The sequence below is a fragment of the Rhamphochromis sp. 'chilingali' genome (assembly GCF_963969265.1).
Source record: "Rhamphochromis sp. 'chilingali' genome assembly, chromosome: 2".
Taxonomy (NCBI): Eukaryota; Metazoa; Chordata; class Actinopteri; order Cichliformes; family Cichlidae; genus Rhamphochromis; species Rhamphochromis sp. 'chilingali'.
The window spans coordinates 54,747,407-54,770,062 of NC_137930.1; the positions used below are offsets into that span (position 1 = coordinate 54,747,407).

Sequence of the window (22,656 nt, forward strand, 5' to 3'; positions counted from 1 at the left end):
AGGGTTCAGAGGGGAGCTTTAAACTCACAGGAAGCCACTATTAACTCAAATAACCACTTGTTACAACCAAGGTATGCAGAAGAGCATCTCTGAATTCCCAACATGTCAAACCTTGAAGCAGATAGGTTAAAGCAGCAGAATACCACACCAGATGCCACTTCTGTCAGGCCAAGAACAGGAAAAGCGGACAATGGAAGGCTGGAAAAACTGTTGCCTGGTCAGATGAGTCTTGATTTTCTCTGTGACATTCAGATGGCAGGGGAAGATTTTGACATAAATAACATGAAAGCATGGATTCATCCCACCTTGTATCAGTGGTTCAGGCTGCTGGCGGTGGTGTAATGGTGTGGGGGATATTTTCTTGGCACATTTTGGTTCCCTCATTACCAAATGAGCTTTGTTTAAACACTACAGCCTGGAAATACCTGGTTACTCGTGACAGTGAGTTCACTGAAATCAAATGGCCTCCATAGTCACCAGATCGAAGTGTAATAGAGGTTGCTTTGCGATGTCAGTTTGCCAAATCATGCAGCAACTGGAGTTTTAACCGTCAGTAACCTAGCTGTATTTATTACCTTTTCCTATTGTTAACTGTAAAGTTAATCCTCTACAAATCTAATCTATAAATGATTAGTAAATAGGTTATTAAGCGTTCATAAACCAGTTCAAACGTTAATTTGTGACTTCATATATATTTTTTAGCAAGAGTTCAAAAATATGACTGATGTTTCTTAACGACAAAAAAATGTTTTAAATGTGTTTTAAATTTCTCAAATTTGTATATTTATGCCTTTCAGTAATGTATTTCTATATCAACGCAGTTTCAAAGGTGCTGTGATCATTATTGTCACATGCGTTGTTTCGCTCTTCTGTTTAAAATACAATGAAAATGTTAAAAAAGTCAAAACGATATACTAGGGCAATCCATACATGACTGGTTTACTCTTTAGAACTTTTTAAAAATCAGCAGTGGATGTTGCTACATAATTTTGTCCGTACTGAATTAATTCAGTGTAGAAAAAGTTTCTCATGAATATAAAAAGCTCATGAAGCATAGTGTAGCTCAAATTGGCGCTATTGTTACTGCCTCTTCTCTTCTCTGAGTCACTCCTAATGAGGATTTAGATAACACAATATTCAATGAGGTAAAATCCCCTCTATACAGTGCAGCTCAGAGAAAACAGATATCCATTAGCGAGCTCAACAGCAAGCCTGAGGAGCTCCCGAGGTTTGGAGGCTCAGCAGAGACGTTACGGGAGAGAGGCGCGGACAAAAATGGGAGGGAAGAGAACATCACCAACCACTTTCTACCTGCATTCATTCAATTATTGCCTGAAGCATACTAAGGGGCTTACTGGAAACGCTACTGTGAACCATTCAACAGTACGAGTACGTGCGGTCAATTACTGCCGACCTCAGGTTGTTCTCATAAACAATACAGCAAACATGACTAATGAGAAAAGCTGCTTGGATTGTATCACAGCCCTGGTGCAGCCTTGCGCATTCAGAGCCTCATTTCTTGGATGTTGATTCTGAAATGGATTTTAGCCAAAACACTTCAAGCCACAAAGGCAAGGAGTAAAATAGTGCCAGCAACTGTGCCGACTCAGATATAATGTGCAGTGAATTATTTCTTATTCTCTAACAAATATGCAGGTGTAATGTTTCACTTGTGAGCTGAGACAATGTATAACACTGTGAGATTTAATAATAGCCTCTCCCTTTCACTTGTGACATTTATGGGCACAGTTTAAACTACATGGATGGATGGATGGCGTTTGGCAGCCCAGAAATATTGCCAAAGTGATTGAAGGTCAAAAGAACTCTTTATAATTTAAAGACACATAGTCACAGATTTGAAACTTTACAGGAATAGTTTGACATGTGGGAAATATTGTCCGATCTTTTCATCTTTTCTCCTTAAGAGAAAGGCTACTACCTAATGTGAACCTCACTATTAAAGACATAAACCATTCACTTGTGGAGAAATCGGACAGGTTAGCTGGTAGCCAGTGTTACTTAAAACCCCATACTTAAATAATTTAACCAGTTGTGTGCCATTATAATGTTATTTTCCCATCATCTATCCACTTTATCCAATTCAGGGTTGTGCAGGGAAGCTGGTACTTATCCCAGCTGCCATAGGCCAAGAGGCAGCGTATACCCTGCCCAGAGACCAATTAGCCTAACTTCAATGTAAGTCTTTGGACTATGAGAGGAACCCAATAATCCAAAGAAAAATACAAGTCCACAGAGGCACAGCCAGATGATGGACTCAAACACAGGACCTTCTTGCTGTAAGGCCCTATGGCCCAATGTTATTTTGCTTCCTTGAAAAATATGAAGATTAATTCAGTCAGTTCATATCTGTTCATGTATTTCTTTCCCTTTTTTCCCTATCATATGCTGTTATGTTGTGGATGTGAATGTACTACAGATGGTAAGTATTTTTTTCTAGTTTTGGATTTTCATGATGTCAAGGAGCACAGAAAGCCTTAATAAGACACTCAGAAGCCCCTCCCACCTACTGTTCAAACGTTGCATTTATGAGGTACTGTTAGTCAGAAGAAAGTTGGGTTAAAGTAGAAAGAGAGCGCAAAATATATTGTATTAGACTGCGGATGAACTGAGGGGAATCCATCAAGACCCAGTACAAGACAAATAATCTACTTTATCTACTCTACTGTAGTTAGAGTTTACAAATAAAAATATCATAGTTGGCCCTCTTTAATATGAAACAGCTAGGAGAAGTGTAGCTTGGCCTTGCTTACTGCAAGCAGAGAGAAAAGTATTAAGCATCCTAAACCTAGCATCACTAATTAAGATGCTATATCTTGTCTGTTTCATATGTACCAGAAAAGAAAAGAAAGCTGTTCTTGACGTTATTATAACTTGCTGTAAATTCCTGGAGTGATGTATTAAAAAATACATGTATATACTATCATTCCCACTGCTGTTTCTATACATACAAAAATATGAGATGTCTTCTAGTATATTTTACAATATATAGCAACCACTTATACACAGTACAAATTGCTGCTGTATTTAATTGGATCTATATTTTTATCAGGGTTTTTTGTACACTGTATTTTCTTATTTATTTTTTTATTTTTATTTTTCTAATATATCTCTAATTCACTTTTTCTTTTTGACCCTTGTGCTGCTGTAACAAGTGGATTTCCCCAGTGTGGGATTAAATAAAGTCTTTATCTATGTAACAGAGGGGGGTCAAAACAATAACATTTTAAATCATTCAAGAGATTGTAGGCCTAAATCACAGCACCACAGTTTTGACATCACGCATCCAACAGCAGCTGTTTAATATTCATATTTATTTTGTGATTGAAAATGACAATTTTCCTGACATCTGTTGTGGCTAACATTTCAAAACTGGTCCCATCAAGCGAGTACACCCTGTCGGAAATCCTTTATCAGCGTGCATTAGCAGAATGCTAGGGTTTCTGTGGGCCACACCATCCTTCTGTTGAACACAATAGTATTGGTATTAATAATTATTTCACGCCTGCAGCTCAAGTCACTCCGATGGATAGAGATCAGTGTTTTTTACAGTATATTGCAACACATTTTCCCGCTGTAGGCTTAATAGGTAGTTAAAATAGTCTTGATAAATTGGCTATAGTTTTAGCCAGAGTTAAAGAAAAATCACTGTATAATAAACAGAAAGCAATTTTAATTGGGTTTTTTGGTAATTTGGTACTATTTTCTCAAGTGTTGTATGCTTCCTTTCTTAAAGGGAACATACTCAGACTTCTATCAGGTAAGGTAAAACAGACTCATTACTTTTATTGTAGTTATACAGAATTAAGTGGACCGATCATTTTTATGTAAGCAGAAACCCCCCAAAGACCCATTGCAAGCCAGGAAAAACCCAGCTAAGGTAATCTTTGCAGCAGCTGCTGCAGGCTGCATATTAAGAGAAGAGACATGAAAGTGCTATCAATGTTCTCAGCTAATGGGCAGCAAGAAAGCAAAGGGGCAAATGTTCTGAGAGACTACATATGTTACTGAAAGGACATTTTGTCAGCTTTTATTACTTTCATGTATTTTCTGCTGATGTCAAATAGCTGCATAGATGCTGCGAATGCAGGATTTTTTTTAACCATTAAGAGCCTAAAAGGTATTCATAATCATTTCTTTGCTGCTTTGTTTAACAAACAGTTCAAGCGCTTGATGCATGGCAAGTTAACAAAACAGTGTGGGTCATCTTGGCCCTGGTATAATGGGAGTATTGGAGTCTTGCCCCATTTGTAGTTTCTTACAACAAAGAAAATCCACTTCAGAAGATAATAGAATAAGATCAATGCCAAGACCCCAGATGGCCCGATGACCACAATGGAGTATAATAATGTAGTGCACAGATAAGGTCAAGCAGATGCCTGATGCTATTACGAAGAAAGGACGGAGAACACACACATACGCACGCACGCGCACACACAAATACACACATTAATCAGTTGCAGGACTTTCTGCCGTGCCTGGTTCCCAATCTCTCTTTCTCTCAGTCTGCCTGGAGGAGCCATCAGGTACGATTAGTTCAAGCAATAATGGCTAGTGCTTAATCAGCAGGTCAATAGGCAATGTTTCGCTCCATTCCTCCCATCTTGGCCAGCGCTAATATAACACTTAACAGGGAGAGCAATCCTGGCCATTGTCTGCCACACACACCAATGCACATAAAGAGACACACACTTCAAGAGAAATACTTATAGTTGGCCAATCCAAATAAAGAGTCTGTTAAATTAGGCAACAGACTTTTATCCCAGTATCTTCCTGCTTTTGGTGTGTTATTTGGAGAAAAGGCACAGGTATAAATAAGATGAAGCATTACATAAACACAGTAGACTTGTTGTATTATCCCTACAGGCTTGCAACAGAGTGTAAAGTTCATTAAGTCAGGTTAATGCTAATCTTTGGCTGTGTGCAAGTACATTTTTTTAAAGACTCCAGGCAAGAGGAACATCTGTTTGCAAAGTCTAATCCTAATTTAGATAGATGATGCCGCTATTCAGTCTTTATTAAAGGCAAGCAAAGCCGTGCCTCCTCTTACACGGAACACACGGTCGCTGGTCGGCGGATGGTGTAAGTGTTCAGGCAGGGCGGTGTGTAATCTCACTGCCACATGCTGTGAGATCAGCAGCAGAACAGAAAGCAGTTCTGACCATTTGACCAGAAATGGGACAGAATTAACGCTGCAATTATGAAAAGAGCTGGAAGCAGGATACTTGAACGATACAGCGAGCTGCTTCTTCATACAAATGCAAATGCCTTTCCCCCCCCCTCCATTTAAACTGGTGTCACATCCTGTCGTACATCTGCACAAAAATTACATTTGTGAATGGAAGAACTTTTCAAATCCGTAGCAGGGAGACATACAGAGCTGGCGGCACAATTGTTTTATTTAAGGAATTAACTAATTACTCTTCATTTCCACTATGCGTATTCACATTTAAATGAATTGTTTCTTGTAAGATGTAAAAACTAATCATAAATATCTCACAGAAATTTGTTCAACTTCAACAACATTTACAGATTTATCTAAGAGAAAAGCAGTGAGTCCACACATTATATCTTCAGCTTTAACCAAACAGTTTTCTTGCAGTTTGGTCGGACGAAACTGTTAAAAGATTAAAACATCAGGACAACTTTCTCCCTCGCAGAGAGAAGCTGAGAGCCAGTTCTCCACATAACAGTGCTATGTTTTGTTTAAGCCTACAAATTGCAATAAAAATATTTATATTAATTTCAACAATAATGTTTTTTCACTTGCATTGTTAGGGTTTAAAATTCCCAAGACAGTAAGGCAATTCAGTCTACAGTCATTTCTCTGTGTGTACATATTTACTTGACAAACTCACTTGACAAACTCACTATAGGCTATGTTTCTAATCCAGACCAATCAAATGAGGACACTGCAGCACGCTGGTTTGACCAGGCGCTTAAGGTGACATAGAAAAGGATCTGTACACACTCCTTGTGTATTTTTCCCCTTTGGTTTTGTACTATAAACCTTATGAAGTAGGAGAAAGTAGTGGAAAAACTATTTACTCTTATATGAATGACAAATGACATCTTGGGCCACGAGGAATGCAGTTCAGTAGTATCACTGCTATTAATGCATGTGTTGAACAACTAGTATTACTACTTATGAAATTGAAGGGTTTTCCAGCTGCCATCGGGCAAGAAGTCGCCAATCTGGTGCAGGGCTAATACACAGAATTGCACAACCATTCACGCTTGCTTTCACACAATTTAGAATCACCAGTTAACCTAACAGTCATTGGACAGTGGGAGGAAGCCAGAGTGTTGTGGAAGAACATGGGAGCTCTGTGCAGAGAGACTGCAGACAGCTGGTGGAGTCAAACCCTGGACCTTCTTGGTGTGGAGCAGCAGTGCTAACCACTGCACCGCTGTGCTGCCAGGTCATGTTAAACACAATAAAAGAGATAAGGCTGATGCTTGGGGATGTTGTGGAAGTTTTCCATTAAATAAAGCCTGCAGACAAGCGGTGAGCGGTAGCTAACATTCTTTAATCACAAACAAAGAACAGAAAACCAAGCTTGGTGGAGAGCCTGCATGATCGTGGGACAGACTGTCAGCAGAGTCTCTTAAGTGGCTCTCACTTAAATACCTTCTTCAAAAACAAAAGGCAGTACACAGCTGTTTCACACCCTAAGGCTCACACTCCCTTGCTACCTCCCAGAGTCATCGAAGAGACAAAAGATTCTTCCTGTGGAGTTGTCTGCTTCCCCCAACTTCCTTACCAGACCCCCACCCTCTGTCTAACTGCATGAGTGTGAGACATGTTAAAATCCAGTGGCACCAAGGCATTATACAATAAAATAATCTGAATAATGCATAAATAAAAGAAATTCCTATACAGGGATTTTGATCTGATGTGTCTTTTGTCCTCTGTCCCTCCCATCACGCCCAACCACAGATTGCTGTCCCTCCCTGAGCCTGGTTATGCCTGAGGTTTCTTCCTGATAAAAAGGGAGTTTTTCCTTCCCTCTGTCGCCAAGTGCTAAGTGTTAATGGGGGTCATCTGATTGCTGGGGTTTTCTCTGTATTATTTTGACGTCTTTGCCTTACAATATAAAATACCTCGAGGCAACTGTTGTTGTGATTTCGTGCTATATAAATAAAACTGAATTGGATTAAATGTGTGTCTTTTTAAATGGCACCATGCTTTTTACGTGATAAAATTATAATATAATATTAACTGTAGCTGCTGATGTCTCATCACTACAGTGCTTTGACTGATTTTTCCCTAAAGTTATTATACATTCATGTGAAAATGCACTTTGAAGAGTTTTTTTTTAATCTCTTGACATATATATATTCCCACCTCCTTGCAAACCTTTTTCTTTCCATATGATTTGTATGATTTTGTTTTCATATGATTTGGCAGATTAGTGAACACCACAGCACAAATAAAACCTAGAATATGTTTAAGACTTGCTACAGTGACCAAAACACTTTTTGTCAAAGATCAGTTCATGTTGGATGAAATTTGAATAGCGCTGCACTGTAATGTGACACGGACAAAATACAGACATTAGTGAAAGAACATCAATTTCAAGCAAATTTAAAAGACCACACAAAAAGAAAAAAAAACCCATGATAGATTTTAAACCTCTTTAACATGATTCAAAAAATTTGTGAAGTGTAACCAAAAGCATGAGTGTTAAAGTGATTGTTGTGGTGCACTCAGTGACAAACAGTGGAAGAAAGTTTAGAAACCAAACACTGGTTGTCTCTGCAGAAACTTCACTTCATCTTTCAATTTCTGGGATTTATCTGTAAGGAAAAGTATTCGCTTTAACAAAGTCAGATATCACTTTGAGAGTTACACAATCACTTTAGCCTCTTTTGTCAGTGCACTGCTTTAGAGGAGACAATAAGCAGCTTCTTCCAAAACCTCCCTAAATACAGAGGCGTAGATATGAAAACAACAATAAGAGGAGAAACATGAAATGAATCCTCAGTCTCAGTGAAATAAGTCCCCTATCTTCTCCTATGGGGGGCAATTAGGCTAATAAGACGATGACTAAGGAATATGATTAGCTGAAAGAAACCCAGAGATAAAAAGCTCCATGTGATAAGCTCCTGACCCCTGCTGAGGCTACAGCAGCACTTTGACTCTTCTTTATTGTTTATAAAGGATGGTGTCTGCAGTAAATATTTGAATTAAGGCACAACAAAAGAGTGTAGGGACATCTTATTAGTAAAAAAAACAAACAAACAATGACTGCTAACTTACTGTTATCATAACATAAAGTAATTTAACTTAGGTGCTGTTAAATTCTGGCTGTGTTTTGTTCTTCTCTCAGTCACGGAAATGGTTTAGGTTGGCTCAAAACAGGTGATGATAACAGTTAAGCCTCTCTCACACACACTGGAGCCACACTAGCCTGTGCCACACTGTGCGATACATTTTGAATTTGCGTTAGACCGTATCAGAGTGCCATTGAGTCTATTGACTCCTAATTAACCATCTTTGCTTTCAAACAAGATGGTAATCCGGCTGTAATTAGGGATACTGTCTCACACACGTTGGAGCCGCCTCCACGAGCAATCTTACTTACAGTCAGGGATAAAGGGGAATGAAAGGAAGGCTTCCTTTGGAGTAAATAAATGAACAAGGCCGCATGAGGACGCGAAAGAAAGAGAGGTGGTCACTGAAATATACTGTAGCGTTCAGGCACACAGAGTAATGGGGACACTGAATAGGTGGGTAGACAAGACACAAAGACATGCTGAGAGCAGATTATGGAGATAAAAATGTTTAATGAGAGATGTACAGAGGCCTGGCTGCAGGACAGGACATTAAAAAAAAACAGGCGCGAAACATGTTTCATGCTTTACATTTTATTAACTAGTTACAACACAGCATTGGGAACAGGAGTGAGGTCGGGGAGGAGGGGGTGATGTTTACCACATGATTAGCTTGATGATGACATTTCCAGTGACAACAGCTGTGCAGTGGAGGCCATACAGTACATTAAAGCACATGAAGTTAGGATGAGGGGGGTAAAAAGAAAAAAACCCACGATGGAGCTATGACATCATCCTACGCATTCAACTTTACAAACTAATGCATGGGAAGGACAAGGCTAAAAGAGCCACTTGTCTCCAAACGCGCACGGGTGCACTGACACGCACGCACGCAAACTCCCAGCATGCGGAGTAGTTGCTTTGCCCCACCGTGTATCGACCACAGTGGGTTTGTAACGATTGCAACATGGTGCAGACCGGCTGCAGTGGCTGACAGGAATATTATGTCATTTCGGAGAGTGAGCCGGGCGCATTTTGGCTCCGTATAACCCGCTCATCCGTTTGACGAGATGTGGGAGGCGACGGCTCGGCTCATCGCAGTCCCCCCTTTTCCTTCTCTCCTCAACCTGCATCACATCATCATCATCACCATCATCACCATCATCCGCACCGAGAGTGATACTCACCACATACGCTTCCTGGGTGGAAGACAATGTTCTTTGTTGGAGGCGGTCACCCCCAGAGCCAGCTGCATAACAGTAATGTATTTCTGGTAATTCACCATGGTACTGTCCACCGCTACTAAAAATCCAACCCAAAGAAAAGCACAGGTGATCATATATTTCTTTAGTCCCTGGCATCCGCCTCCGCTGCGTCTTCCGTGCTCAGCATCACAACGCCATTTCCAGCGCTGAAGGACTGACAGTGAAAACACTCCCCGAGGAGCTGAGAGAAAGGTGCCGTACCGCTGCGACCCATGTCTGCAATGACACTCTGACCGTGTTTTTTTTTTTTTCTTTGTTTTTTAGCTCTGGCAAACACACCGCCGATCCATCCGAACTGTGATTTTTTAAGTATTTTTTTTTTAGTATTCTTTTTAATGACTACGGTCAGGATTTGGACATTATCTCCTTCCTCCTGCCTCCTCCTTCCTGCCCAGGGTTGGAAACACTCTCTTAAAAACGCTGCAGCGTCCAGGCGTCCGTGTGTGTGAGGTAGGGGAGAGAGTGTGTGTACAGTGTAGTCAGAGGGGAGCGACTGGGAGGGAGGGGAGGAGGGAGGGGAGGAGGAGGGGGGGTCAAGGGACCGATTCATTTAGAGATGCTCGCTTGTAGCATCCATTTAGGAAGTCGAAAGTTTGCCTTTAATTACTTTTTAAAGGTTGGTTCTTTTTTTTAAAGTCGACTACCTTTGTTAGGTAATACTTCCGGTAATGACTTGCAGGGGCGTAACTAGGAATTCAGAGCTCCCTGAACACCCTGCCTCTCCTGATAGATGAATGGTGCCTAAATTCCGTTTTGTTTTGTTTTTTCAAAAGGGTCCTGGTGTGCTGGATAAGTAGGCATGTCTCCACCAGTTTTATTGCATTTTAATATAATATATATATATATATATATATATATATATATATATATATATATATATATATATATATATATATATATATTAAAATGCAATAAAACTGGTGCTGCTGTAGCCTCATATATATATTTAATAGATATATTAAAAAGGCATGAACATTTTTTTGTATCGAAAAATTATCAAACCGTGACACCAAAGTATCGAACCAAAGCGTGAATTTTGTGTATCATTGCACCTTTAATATGTGTATATATATATATATATATATATGAATAAATATACATATACTTTGGTGTCACGGTTCGATATTTTTTCGATACAAAAAAATGTTCATGCCTTTTTAATTTGTCATTTATTAAAATTAGAAATATATATTTTAACTCAAAAGTGCAGTTTTTTAATTTAATGTTGCTGAAACAACAAAATAATTTAAAAAAATCTATCTGATCGAGAAATCACAGAGAAATTACAGATCGAGTTTATTACAGAGAAATGGCTCTTTCCAAAATAAAAGCTATACTATCCGCTTCTTCTGGGCTATATTCTCAGCAGCATATTAAACATATCAGGTCCCCATAAGGAGAATCATGTGCTAACGGCTGTCTAAATGACTCGGGTATGACTCGGGTTTGTAGCATGCGTGCTTGTTGTTTTTGTCTGCTTCCACTTGTCTTTGCACTAGGATGATGTCGGCGTAAATGTGCAGTCATATTCGTTGTGTTCCCACTAGTGCTGTCAGCGTTAATCTCGTTAAAATGACGTTAACGCCATAATGTTAAGAAGCTAACAAGCTAACGCACTAGTTCCCGCCAATTGAGCATTGCGTGGCACATCCGACATACTGTTTTACTTTTGTCCATGACGCGCTTACCTTCAGGGTCATGCTTCACATGAAAACCAAGATAGTTCCAAACGCCAGATCTGAATGAGGGTGGGGGAGGTTCAGTTTCGGGTAGCGTTGAGGCAGTTGCCATGTTGCAACGAGCTTAGCTTCTGTCTTGCTAGCTTGCGCTGCGCTCAGTGGATCTGCACTCGAAAGTGCAGCCTAGGTGGAGTAGTCGAACGCAGATCCACTGAGCGCTCAATACAGACAGCATCGTCAGAAGTAAAGTTGATAAAATAAATTAAAAATTTTGTATTGTTCGATACATATGCGTACCGAACCGAAAGCACTGTATCGAACGGTTCAATATCGATATCGAGTATTGTTGCACCCCTATATATATATATATGCAAATAAACAGGTGTAAACAGGTGTTTATCCATCTATAAGGGTCCAGATTGGACCCTTCAGGCAGTTGTACAAAAAAAAAGTATGACAGGAATGACTACTGATCCACGTTTTCTGCAGCTGCCAGTGTCCGATTCCACAACCAAGTATAATCCCCATCTTACTGAATAAATTATGACATATGGGAAACATGTGACATACAGATAAGCTTCTATTATACTAAAGAGATGAAAAAACTGAGGCCGATTAATGCAGCAGATTGTCTATATGGCCGCACTGTCACACACCAATGGTGATGCAACTTGGGGCTCTGTGTCCCACCCGAGGAGTTTTCTGCATGAGGACGGGAAAAATCAGCAGTCCTCCACTTATTGGACAATCTGGTCTACCTCCTGAGCCTCAGCCACCCCTCGCAGGGGAAAAAAGACCAGTGAGCGCACTCAGACAGAAATGCCATATTTTTATCATGCTTTAGGTCTGACTGACCCCAAGTATTTTCAACCCATAAGCCTGTATGTGCTTAGACTTAAACAGTATATAGCTTGGTGATCATATAAAAAAAAAAAGTCCTTATATTTTATCTGGTAATGAGGGTCATAATGTATGTTTTAATATCATTTTATGCCGTTTAGCATATAATTTTGAGTTTAAAAAAAGAAAAGAAAAAGAAAGTTCTCACTCAGTTCTGAATGTCCAGTGAATGTAACCAGTAACTTGGAGATTTTGATGGTCCTTGGTGATTACTCTTAACTTCCAAAGGATAACAGAAAGTAACGGATTACTTATGTTACTGTGCATTTTTTGGCTTTGTTTTCATATTTATGTATGACATAGATTAGTAGACAGTAACAGGACACGGCTGGTGAGTAATTTTACCTTGAGAGTTTTCCACAAGGCTTGCAAATACCACAGAGACACCAATGAGAATCATACTTAATTGTGAGTCTCCTGTCCAGTTTTCATTGTCTGGGATGTAGAAAGAAGAAATTGAGCACCCAGAGGGCAATGCATGCAGGCTAACTGAGCAGAGAGAGGCTGCACTTTGAAAGACATGCAATGACAGTATGAGCTAACCCTAACCCAGGGTGAATATAAGTGGAATGTGTTCACAGTTTACACTTGTCTTTTAAACCTCATACAGTTTGAATGCTCAGTAAAATGATTTGTAGCTGTCACAGTTGCTCATAACAACCAGTGCAGAGTTATATGAATGAGAAAGTCTGAAGATTACAACAAATTCATCAGTTCTGTGTGTCTGCTTAACCCCATCCGCACATAAAGCATGTGAACAATGAATATTCACCAGAGTATCAAACACAATATGATGTAATTTTATTGGACTTTTTCACTGGAGACACCCTCGTATTTATTTTATTGAACTTCTTTCCAGGGAATTATTACGCTCCCTTATTCTTCTATCACTGGGTTATGAATTCTGTGAGCTCATACCTCTTACAACCACATTATTTTTTAACTGCCTTATACATATTCACATCACAACCAACCATCAGCTATTCAAAGAGATTTATGTCTCGTCTAGTTTCTGTTTTACGAGAGTGCATAAGAACCATTTTCTTTTAAATTGTTTTATTTTTAAGCCCCAATAACTAAAAAGGCAAATATGGTATATGAACTAAACCTTTGATTGCAGTTCATGAGGTAGCATTTATAACAAAAAATATCTAATATCAGTTATCCAATGTAAAAGCAATATTTTAATGCTTTTTTCTGCCTTTTTGATTATGTTTGTGATTGCTGAATTGGAGTGAAGTGTGGTCGTAGTAGCTCTGCCTCAGTGCCCACACCACCTGTCATTAGCAGCAAACAGACGCTGGCGTGGGTTGCTTCCCAGTCAATAGACTGACACAGAGGTGCCGTTGTAAGCTTCAGAGTAAGTCGATTAGTCTAGACTTTGAAGTCTTAGAGGACACCTGAGTTTCTGAACTGCACCTCTCACCCTCACCAGCTCAGACATAAACAAAAGATAAATGGAAACTGGGGAGGTTTTATACTACATACGTCTGCTGCGAGCAGCTGAATTGATCATTTAACTGTTGTGAGCTGAAGGCATTAGCTAATGATTTCATTTATATTTTAAAAAATCAAAATGAAAAATCAAGTTTGGCAACGGTTTCGTCATCCAAATGATTTCCACCATACAGCTAAACAGACAGAGCATGACACTAAAGCTGCCAGTGTCAGGGGAGCAAATCCCTCTGTGCCCGACGCTGCTAAAAATGTTTGCACCCGTGATGTCGTGTGTTCTATCCGCGAAAGTATCCTAATCTACCCAACTGACAGTGTTAAACTCTCATTGGCAAACACAGGGTGACACTGCGTGTGTAACGGTACAGTGAGCTTCTAGAGTAAATGTTCATATAGGATATGATGTTTTAGAAATAACTAGAGCTGATATGCTGAGAATGAACATCAGGCGTATTCTGAAATGTAAAACAGCCCTTTTGGTGGTTGCCAGCTAGTTACTTCTGGGTGACTGGAAGCAGAAAAGCCTTTGGGGCTTTAAAGGAACCTAAATTCACCCAGTGCTCATATGTCCATAAGTTCATTCATCCAGTACCTGCTGATGAAAAGGCTTCAGTGTGCATAAAGTAAATATGATTCAGTTTAAAAGCAAAATAAAACATATAGTGATTTATATGCATAGACATTAAATGCACCTGCAAAGCCTTGAAACGAGCTTGGCTCCTACACAGGTTTCTGGAGCAGACAGACTATAAAGTAAGATATCAATTAATACATATTGCTATAACTATATAAACACTAGGTTTTCATCCATTGGTCTCATATTTCAGATATTTTTAAATTCCAGTATTTTCAAAGTCAGTATATTTCAGTTTGATTAATCTTTGGATGCATATCATAGATCTCATTTACTTCATTCATTTGTGTAGAAATCACTAAGTAAAATTTCTTAAAGATGCACAGAATTGCCCAGTAATGACATTAAGATAGACATAAAATGATCTAATGTGTAGTAATGTTAGCGTAGCTTTCATTTTTAACTCATGACAGTGAGGATATGAGGTGAGAGTAACGGTGTAGGATTTTGGTTTGTTTTGAAAGTACATCGGCTAAATTGTGTGTAATTAGAAAACAGCACAAAGTAGAATTTAATGATCTTCTATTAGTGGCAGGGCGGCACGGTGGTGTGGTGGTTAGTGCAGCTGGCAGGGCCTTTCTGTGTGGAGTTTGTGAGCCTGTGAACCAATTAAACTAACGTCCAAAGACATTAGTTTAATTGGTGATTGGTGTCAATGTAGATATGAATGGCTGTGATAGATAGTTAAATTATCCAAGGTGTAACCCACCTCTTCCCCTATGACACCTTGGGATAGACTTCAGGCCAGATGTGACCCTGAGCCTTGGATATGCAGAAAAAAAACCTATGGATAGATCATTAGAGGTACCTTCCTGTAGACTTTGTTAGATAATTCAGTTTCTTATGTAAAAAAAGCCTCTTTGCTTCCTGTTCGTAGCATCTTGAACCCTGTCAACAGTCAGCTAATACATCGATAATGGAATCATCAGTGCAGAGTTGCACTCCAGCAAACCTACCAGCAAAGCACCGTGTCACCTCCCATTGACTAGGATGCCACTCAGATAAGTCCCCTGATTAATCAGACTCTGCACATCATCATTATCAGTCATGTAAGACACGGCAGCCATTAAATGATAGGAAAACTGCTGAGGACACACACAGAGACATTACCGAAGCTTCTCTCTATCTCCCTCTGTCTTTTGTTTTCACATGCACACATACACACTGCAGGGAGTGTGTATGGAAACCAGTGGTAGTGTGTCAGTGGGGAAGCACTAACACAACAGTGGGTCAGTGGCTGTGCTGCAGTCTGAAGCCCACTGCATTTCCATGCACACTCCACTGCAGCACTTTGATTGCACACTGGCATCCCCCTCCTCTGCATCTCCACTGAGGAGCCGTCCCCATCATTACCCTTCTCACATGAGAACCCACTGCTGACATCTCTTATTGTGCGCCGCGCACTCACACGCTCACGCACGCCAAAACCAGCGTGCTCACACAGACACACACAGGTACACGTGTGCACAATTAACACACTAAAGTCCTCGTCTTTCTTTCTTTTCTTTTTTTTCCAAGCAAGTAAATAGGACACACAGGGCTGCCCTTCTTTCTTGTGTCCTTCCATTTGCTTGTCCACTTCTTTCTGCACAGCAGAATCAAAGCTGGTTTGTAGGACTCGGAAGCTGCTCCCAGAGGAGCCAAACCTGGACGAAAGCCCCGAGAACCACAACCGCTGTAACACTGTGATTTATTACTCGTGCACCAAACAAAGAGGAGTTCACAGAGAAAGTCCTCTTCACATGAATGCACTGCACCAAGAAGACCAAGAGTAATGAAGCACTCGCACACGCACGCACACACACACACACACAGTCACACCTCAGCGCTGTCGCAGTGCTTTCTCTCTGTGTACCGTGAGGTGAGTCATCAGCACGGAGAAGCATAACCTCATAGCTCCAGCTAATCTCTCCTCTCCTCCTCCACCTCCTCTTCAACCCGCCAGCATCTCATTTTCTCCACTTATGGATGAAAGCATGGTGCCTTACATCATGGCTGCTGGCTCACGTATAGATATAAGGCCTCAGAGCCAAACACACAGCCAACGCATCCTGGGTAATCACCTCATTTTCCATAGGGGAACGGAACATATGCAGGTTTTGAAAAATAGCCAGTTACTCATTAAATATATCTGTGCAATCATGGCTTACATGCCTTTGAATTTTCACTTCAGTACAGGCTAAGAAACCTTTGCACATTCACAGATGAGTGCTCAAGAGGTCTTGAGTGTTGATTTTAAAACCAAGAATAGCTGCATATTGTAAACAATCTGGCAACCAGCGGCCTTTAAACTGGATTCAGCAAGCTTCCCATCATTCCCTGCACCTTCCCTGTGGGTACACACAGGTTCTCAGTGCCCTTTAAGGCAGAAGCCTGGAGATGTGATTAAATGCTGCGTGTTCACTCTCAGTCAGCAGGATACTGACCAGAGGCAACAAAAAGCCAAACTAATAAACACAGTGCCTCTTTGAACCCACACAGCTGACAATCAATCTGCTCCTCTGCTGTGGATCAGAGAAAGTGTTCAGAGAATAAAAGGGGGGAAAAAACTCACATGACTTCACATAGTTCAAACAAGAGGAAGACATTCCCAGGTTGCCTTCACATTTATAACAAGGCAGGCAAGCAGTCGTGCTTCACGCTGTCACACTGGGACACATGCTGGCGCACAATTTTTGAAGCCAAGCATCCATCACTTGAGGCAGTTTCTGTCCTACTTCTTCTAGAAGTGAACAAACAAAAGATTACGCTTTTTTATCCTGATATACATGCAGACAACACTGCCCGACGCTTGATTCGCCAGATGTAGTGACATTCGCATTAACAAAGACAAGTGCACTGAAAACAAGCCATTCACAAAACCTGCAGATGCATGTCAGAGACGTCAGTTTCCAAGGAGCGTCTTCGTGTATACGGCTGAACACGAACAGGTGAACGCACAAACAAAGCATCAATCCTGAAATGAAATTTTAAGAGGACTTACATTGGCTTGTTAGCGTACTGCATCTCCTGTGGAGGCTCTGTGACCATTCTCTGTGCTGTTATGCTGTTTAGTGTGTTGGTTTGTTTCTGTCAGCCTGTCTGTGTGTGTATGTGTGTGTCTATGCGTGTGTGTCAGTGCCCAGGGCCAAACCACTAGGATGGCTGTCCCCATGCTGACTTAGCTGTCATACATTAAAAAGGAACGGCCCAGGGAGCATATCAGCTTGCCTGTCCCTTCACTTGAAGCATCACAAACGCCCCCCAACCACCCATCCATGCTACCTCTCATACACACACACACGACACTCACACTATGAAATATTTTCTGCCCAACCCCCGCCACCGTGCAAGCTGGGCCAATGGAGGTCTCCAGAGGTCCACACACACACACACACATCCAGAAAGACACCGTCACTCAGTCACGACGCATTCAGAAGGGCTGACACACTCTGTGACAAAAAACACCCTCGCAGGACTTTGTCTACCAGGCTCGCTCTCTTACATACAAAAAAAAATCAACAAACTCACCAGAGGTCATTTTATGCGCCTCTTTTCTGCAGTTTTATTTTTAGCGGTGCTGTGACTGTTTCAGTGCTGCATTGCTTAGATTATTCCTAACAATATTAACTCATTTGGTCTTTTTGATTTTTTTAAATAAGTATTAGAATAAAATTCTATTACACCTCATGCAGTTCACAAGTTTACATTCACTCATCATGGACATTAATTTCATGTTAATTTGGGGCTTTTAATGATTTCTCTGAACTGTTTAAGGTCTCTTGTAGTCATTTCTAAACCACTGCAGATTCAAAGATCATCAGTTAAAAATCATTTATGTAAGTACAAGTTATTTAGACCTTTACCAAGGACTGAAAGAAGACCAAACTGTCACCCTTACCAAAACCCCGACCTCAAGTCTACTGAAAATTTGTGGAACGTGTGGATAAACCAACCAATTCAAATGAACTTGACCAATTCTGCCCAGATGAGTTGTCAAATATCCAACAATAATTATGCCTCGTTGGTGGCTACCACGGGTCTAGTAAAGTTCCAACTTGCTAGAGGACACTTACCATATTTTGGCAAGGGTGTATGTAAATATTTGAGCCTTTATGTATGACATTGACCCTCTTTGAATTCAAGAAAATCCAAACTAAATTCAAAGTTATTTTTTAATCACATGAAAGATGGGTGCTCTAAAATCATCCCAGCCGTGGAAAAAGAAATCTTTAAAAGGCTAAAACTATTCAAACATTCATGCCCATAATGAGCGGATATTAACTTTGTATCACAACTGAAAACGATCTTCTGCATTTTGCATTGTTTCGTCACTCTTTTAGTCACAGCTGTTAATTTGTCATCGATCTGAATGTTTAAAACATGGAAGGATGATTTTATCTTCTCGTAGAGCATCATGTGATTCAGCAGAAATAAAACTCAACATGACATCATTGATAGGGTATGTAAAGCAGTTCTCACCTGGAGTCAAATATGGGGTCGGTGTACATGGGAGGCGAGCACAGAGGTTGCTCTCCTGGAGTGTTTGGGGGCGCAGTGATGCCCCCTTTCTCGCCCTGTCCTGAGACACCATCTGTAGGAGCAGATTAATATTTTAGCCCTTTTTACAACTTGGCTGATTTACACCTCTTTCTCTCTGACCGGGTGAACAAGCAGAAGAATTCATGAGCTGGTAATTGTGGGAAATTGCCACATGTAAGGAAGACACTCACTTCTCTTTGTGAGAGTGTGTTTTATGTAAAAACACATTAACCTGGAGTAGTGCGGCACAGACAAGGCCCTGCATTTGCACCCACGTTGAGGCCATATGTTGTCAGAGGCTAGTTAGGAACGCTGGCGGCTCAGTAATCCCCTCAGCCACCCAGATTTAAGAAGCTATTTTTGCTTGCTATTAGTCTGTTGTGCTGGATTACTGCAAAGTAGTTTAATTTCCTTTGTATTGTACTTTTTATATGTGTACATAATTAAAACTTTTGAACATGTAAGTGCAAAGCTGCCACAGATTAATGAGCTGAAACATTTTTATTAGAAAGACCCTCTATGACCTCTTGTTTTTGTGCTTTACTGCTTAATGGTGTAATTAGAGGCTTATTAATGTTTTTACCTTCTCCATCCAACAGAAAACAGGTTAGCAGGTGAGGACAAACTTCCTCCAAAACAGAGCAGAATGAGCTGAATGCAGCAGGCCCCTTCGAGGACAGGTGGTCCAGGAATATCTCGGTCCGCTTCTTGTCCGAATCCTGTCCCAGTATTTCCTTGTACTCTCCCAGTGAAAAAACCTTGTCATACACCAGGTAAGGAAGTACACTGTTGACATCCAGCTCGCTCAGGATCTTTTCTCTGTGCTGCTGGAGAATCTTAGCTGCCCATCTCTGCTTCTTCCTGGCACATGGCTTCCTGCCAGACCTCTGCTGCTGCTGTCTTCTTTGCCTCTTCACGAACCACCTCTTGGTGCCACTGCCAAACATCTTCGAGTTGAGGAAATCCACCAAAACTTCTTCCACAGCTCTGTCAAAATAGTTCCCAAAGGAGGGGAGGTGCATATTTCATGCCAGTGAAGAGACCTTGCCACATATTTCTTCAAGCCTCCCTTTGTTGTTGTCTGAGTCGTTTATCTGGGCCAGGAAGAGACAATCTGGACAGTAGCTGATTTCTAGCCGGGTACTTAGCGACACTAAGAAGATTAACAGACTCTTAAGTACACCAATGCACATTGCTCACCAGCGCTTAGACACCCTCAACATATTTTGCATTATTTTCCTGTCTTGTTGGAAGATCAAACATTAACTAAAGTCTTCATTTCATATCCGTATGGCCCATTTAATTAAAAATGTGTCTAACTAGTTTTTCTGTTCTGTTACAGCCCAGAAGATAATTTAGAACAACCATGTCAGAAGGCTCCACAGTTATTTTGGGTTGTGCTGACTGGCCTCGAAATCACCAGGGACTTACAAAACAAGGAGTGCGAGAGTCAAATCCTCTACCCATCGAGGAAAACTGTGTAAAGTGAATGAGACATACTGTTAGGCTGAGTAAGATGGGAGGAACTCAGCAATCCGCAGCTCAGCAACTCTCCTAACAACTCACCTTCCTGGATATTGCTGTGAGAATGTGACACCTGATTAAAACAAGATCAGAACATTTCGTCACGGGCACTGACCCATTAAATCCAGCGTTACTCCTGCTTAAGGAGAAGCATTAACACATGAGGAGGAAAAAGGGTGTTTCAAGGGGAGCTTAATGTATTTCAATGAAAATCTATTAAAAAGAAAAGACTAATGCAGCACAAACCAATATGACCTTGAAGTGGATTTTATCAAAGTGCTGTGAAAAAAAATAAACGCCTTTACCAGAAGATGGTGCTATTTGATCAGTGACTCCTGCACATGTGGCCATAATAGGCTTTCATTAAATATTCACCAGGACCAAAAACTGAGCCAAAAGTAATACATCACCGAATTTGAGAAGTATGAATACAGAAACAGCTCGTTATAAAAGATGATACAAAACAGGGGCTGTGGCAGAGATCATTTTTACAGTGGTCAGGCTCAGATCGTTACTCGCGTCGGGGTGGAATAGAAAATGAGTTTTTCTTCTATGTTGAGAATTGCTGCAGGCTAAATAATCACTTTTACGTCAGTTACCGTTGTCATTAGCCTAAGCAGGCATGACTTATATCTGAACAGACACCAAGAGAACTTAGAAACTTTTAAAAAAAATTTAAGCCTTAGTGATTTAAAAAAAGGACCATTTGGTAAAAGCTTTGTTTTTTCTTTATTCTTATCGAAAAAGCTCATAAAATAATTACAGTGTAACTGAATGGCTGCTCTGTTAAACTGTATCTCTACTGGAAGTTAGAAAAAAAGAGTATTCTGTGAGTATGTGCATAGCACTTTAACATGTCTCATCATCACTAGATGGGACTTGGTCATGGCCTCAGATTGCACCAGGGAAGACAGCACTGTAGTTAGTGTAAATTATGATTTGCTGATATAATTTTTATATTCTTATTTTTTTTAAAAATATGTGCATTATAATTTGTGTATTATTTGTCTTTAAAGGGCTAAAATTAACCAAGAAATATTTCAAGTTTTTCCAGCAGGAAAGCAAAAATACATGCTAACACACCCACATTTCAGACACAAATGTTCATTTAAACTGTACTTTAAACAGTTCATTTAAACAACTGCCTCGATTGAAGGAAATGTAGTGAAAGATTTATTTTTGTTATTTACCCACTTGATATGATTTGACTGGGACCTCCTGCAGTGGTGTGGTAGTTTTGTGTTCTGAGTTTTACAAATCATTCACACTCACTCAGCTACTGTAGTTGTCATCAGTAACAACAGAGAGGCATAAGGCCAGTTGTACATGCAGTTTTTCCCTTGTATTAAGCAAAGGAGGACATGTTTGCTCCACGGTGTCGCCTGTCTGTGGAACGCTGAGTCTTTCTCTTCCTCTGTCTAACTGCACAGCCACCTACTGTGCTTTGCACTTATAGAGCACTCTGCTCCGGCCCTACATCTACTATAATGGGAGAGAGGTTAAGTAGCAGATGCAAGCCAGGTTTACCATTCTTTGCAGCACCCTAAACCTACAGCTAAGCCAGAGAACCACACCGTGCTGTCATTCTATATTAGGTACTCCTTGCTATTACCAGGTTGAATACTCATTTGCCTCCAGAACTGCCTGAATTCTTCATAACATAGATTCAACAAGCTGCTGAAAGCATTCTTCTGAGATTTTGCTCCATATTGAAATGATAGCATCACACAGTTGCTGCAGATTTGTCGGCTGCATATCCATGACGTGAATTTCTTGTTGAACCAAATCCCAAATGTTGGACTGAGAGCTGTTGACAGTGGAGGTCATTTCAGTACAGTGTTTAAGAAACCGCTTTGAGCTTTGTCATGTGGCTTGTTATCCTGCTGGAAGCATCCATCAGAAGATGGATACACTGCGGTCATAAAGACATGGACAACACTCAGGTAGAGGCGGCGGCATTTATTGATGCTCATTAGACTAGACAACGTTTTTGCAATCTTCTATTGTCCAGTTTGGTGTATTGCAACGCTGCCACATTCAAAGTCACTTAAATGACCTTTCTTCCCTATTTTGATGCTCAGTGTGAGCTACAGTGGGTCATCTGGTTGAGCTGATGTTTGAGTTAATGAGTAGCTGAATGGGTCTGGTTCACAGAGTAGCTGCTGAGTTTAAACATGACCTGTATTTTGATGCAGGTCAAAGTTCAGTGTCAGGTGCATTTATTGCATACTGAATCACTTTGATTTGACTGATTTATTGTGTCTCTTAAGAGCATTCCTGTGGTGGATAAAGTCATTCCTGTCTCATTTGTTGTCACTTTATTTTTGTCATACACAAACAAACTATATATGTCGTGGTCCCTCAGTCCTTTCCGGCTGATCAG

At 40.5% G+C, this 22,656-nt stretch overlaps 1 protein-coding gene across 8 annotated transcripts in view; it reads right to left on the reverse strand.

Moving 5' to 3' along the window:
- The window catches only part of tjp1b (tight junction protein 1b), a gene marked incomplete at its 5' end in the record, with an annotated part of 72,343 nt that extends 52,572 nt beyond the window's left edge, over positions 1–19,771 (reverse strand). For 5 of the 8 annotated variants that reach the window (XM_080875734.1, XM_080875732.1, XM_080875733.1 and 2 more), the window contains 2 exons: positions 18,690–18,801; positions 19,333–19,711. In XM_080875734.1, the coding sequence (XP_080731860.1) occupies positions 18,690–18,801; positions 19,333–19,696 (476 nt within the window). Of the gene's footprint in view, positions 1–9,482; positions 9,985–17,211; positions 17,275–18,689; positions 18,802–19,332 lie in introns of those variants that run through there. The other 3 variants (XM_080875730.1, XM_080875737.1, XM_080875738.1) reach the window with 3 other exon arrangements.
- Positions 19,772–22,656: the final 2,885 nt, after the last annotated feature.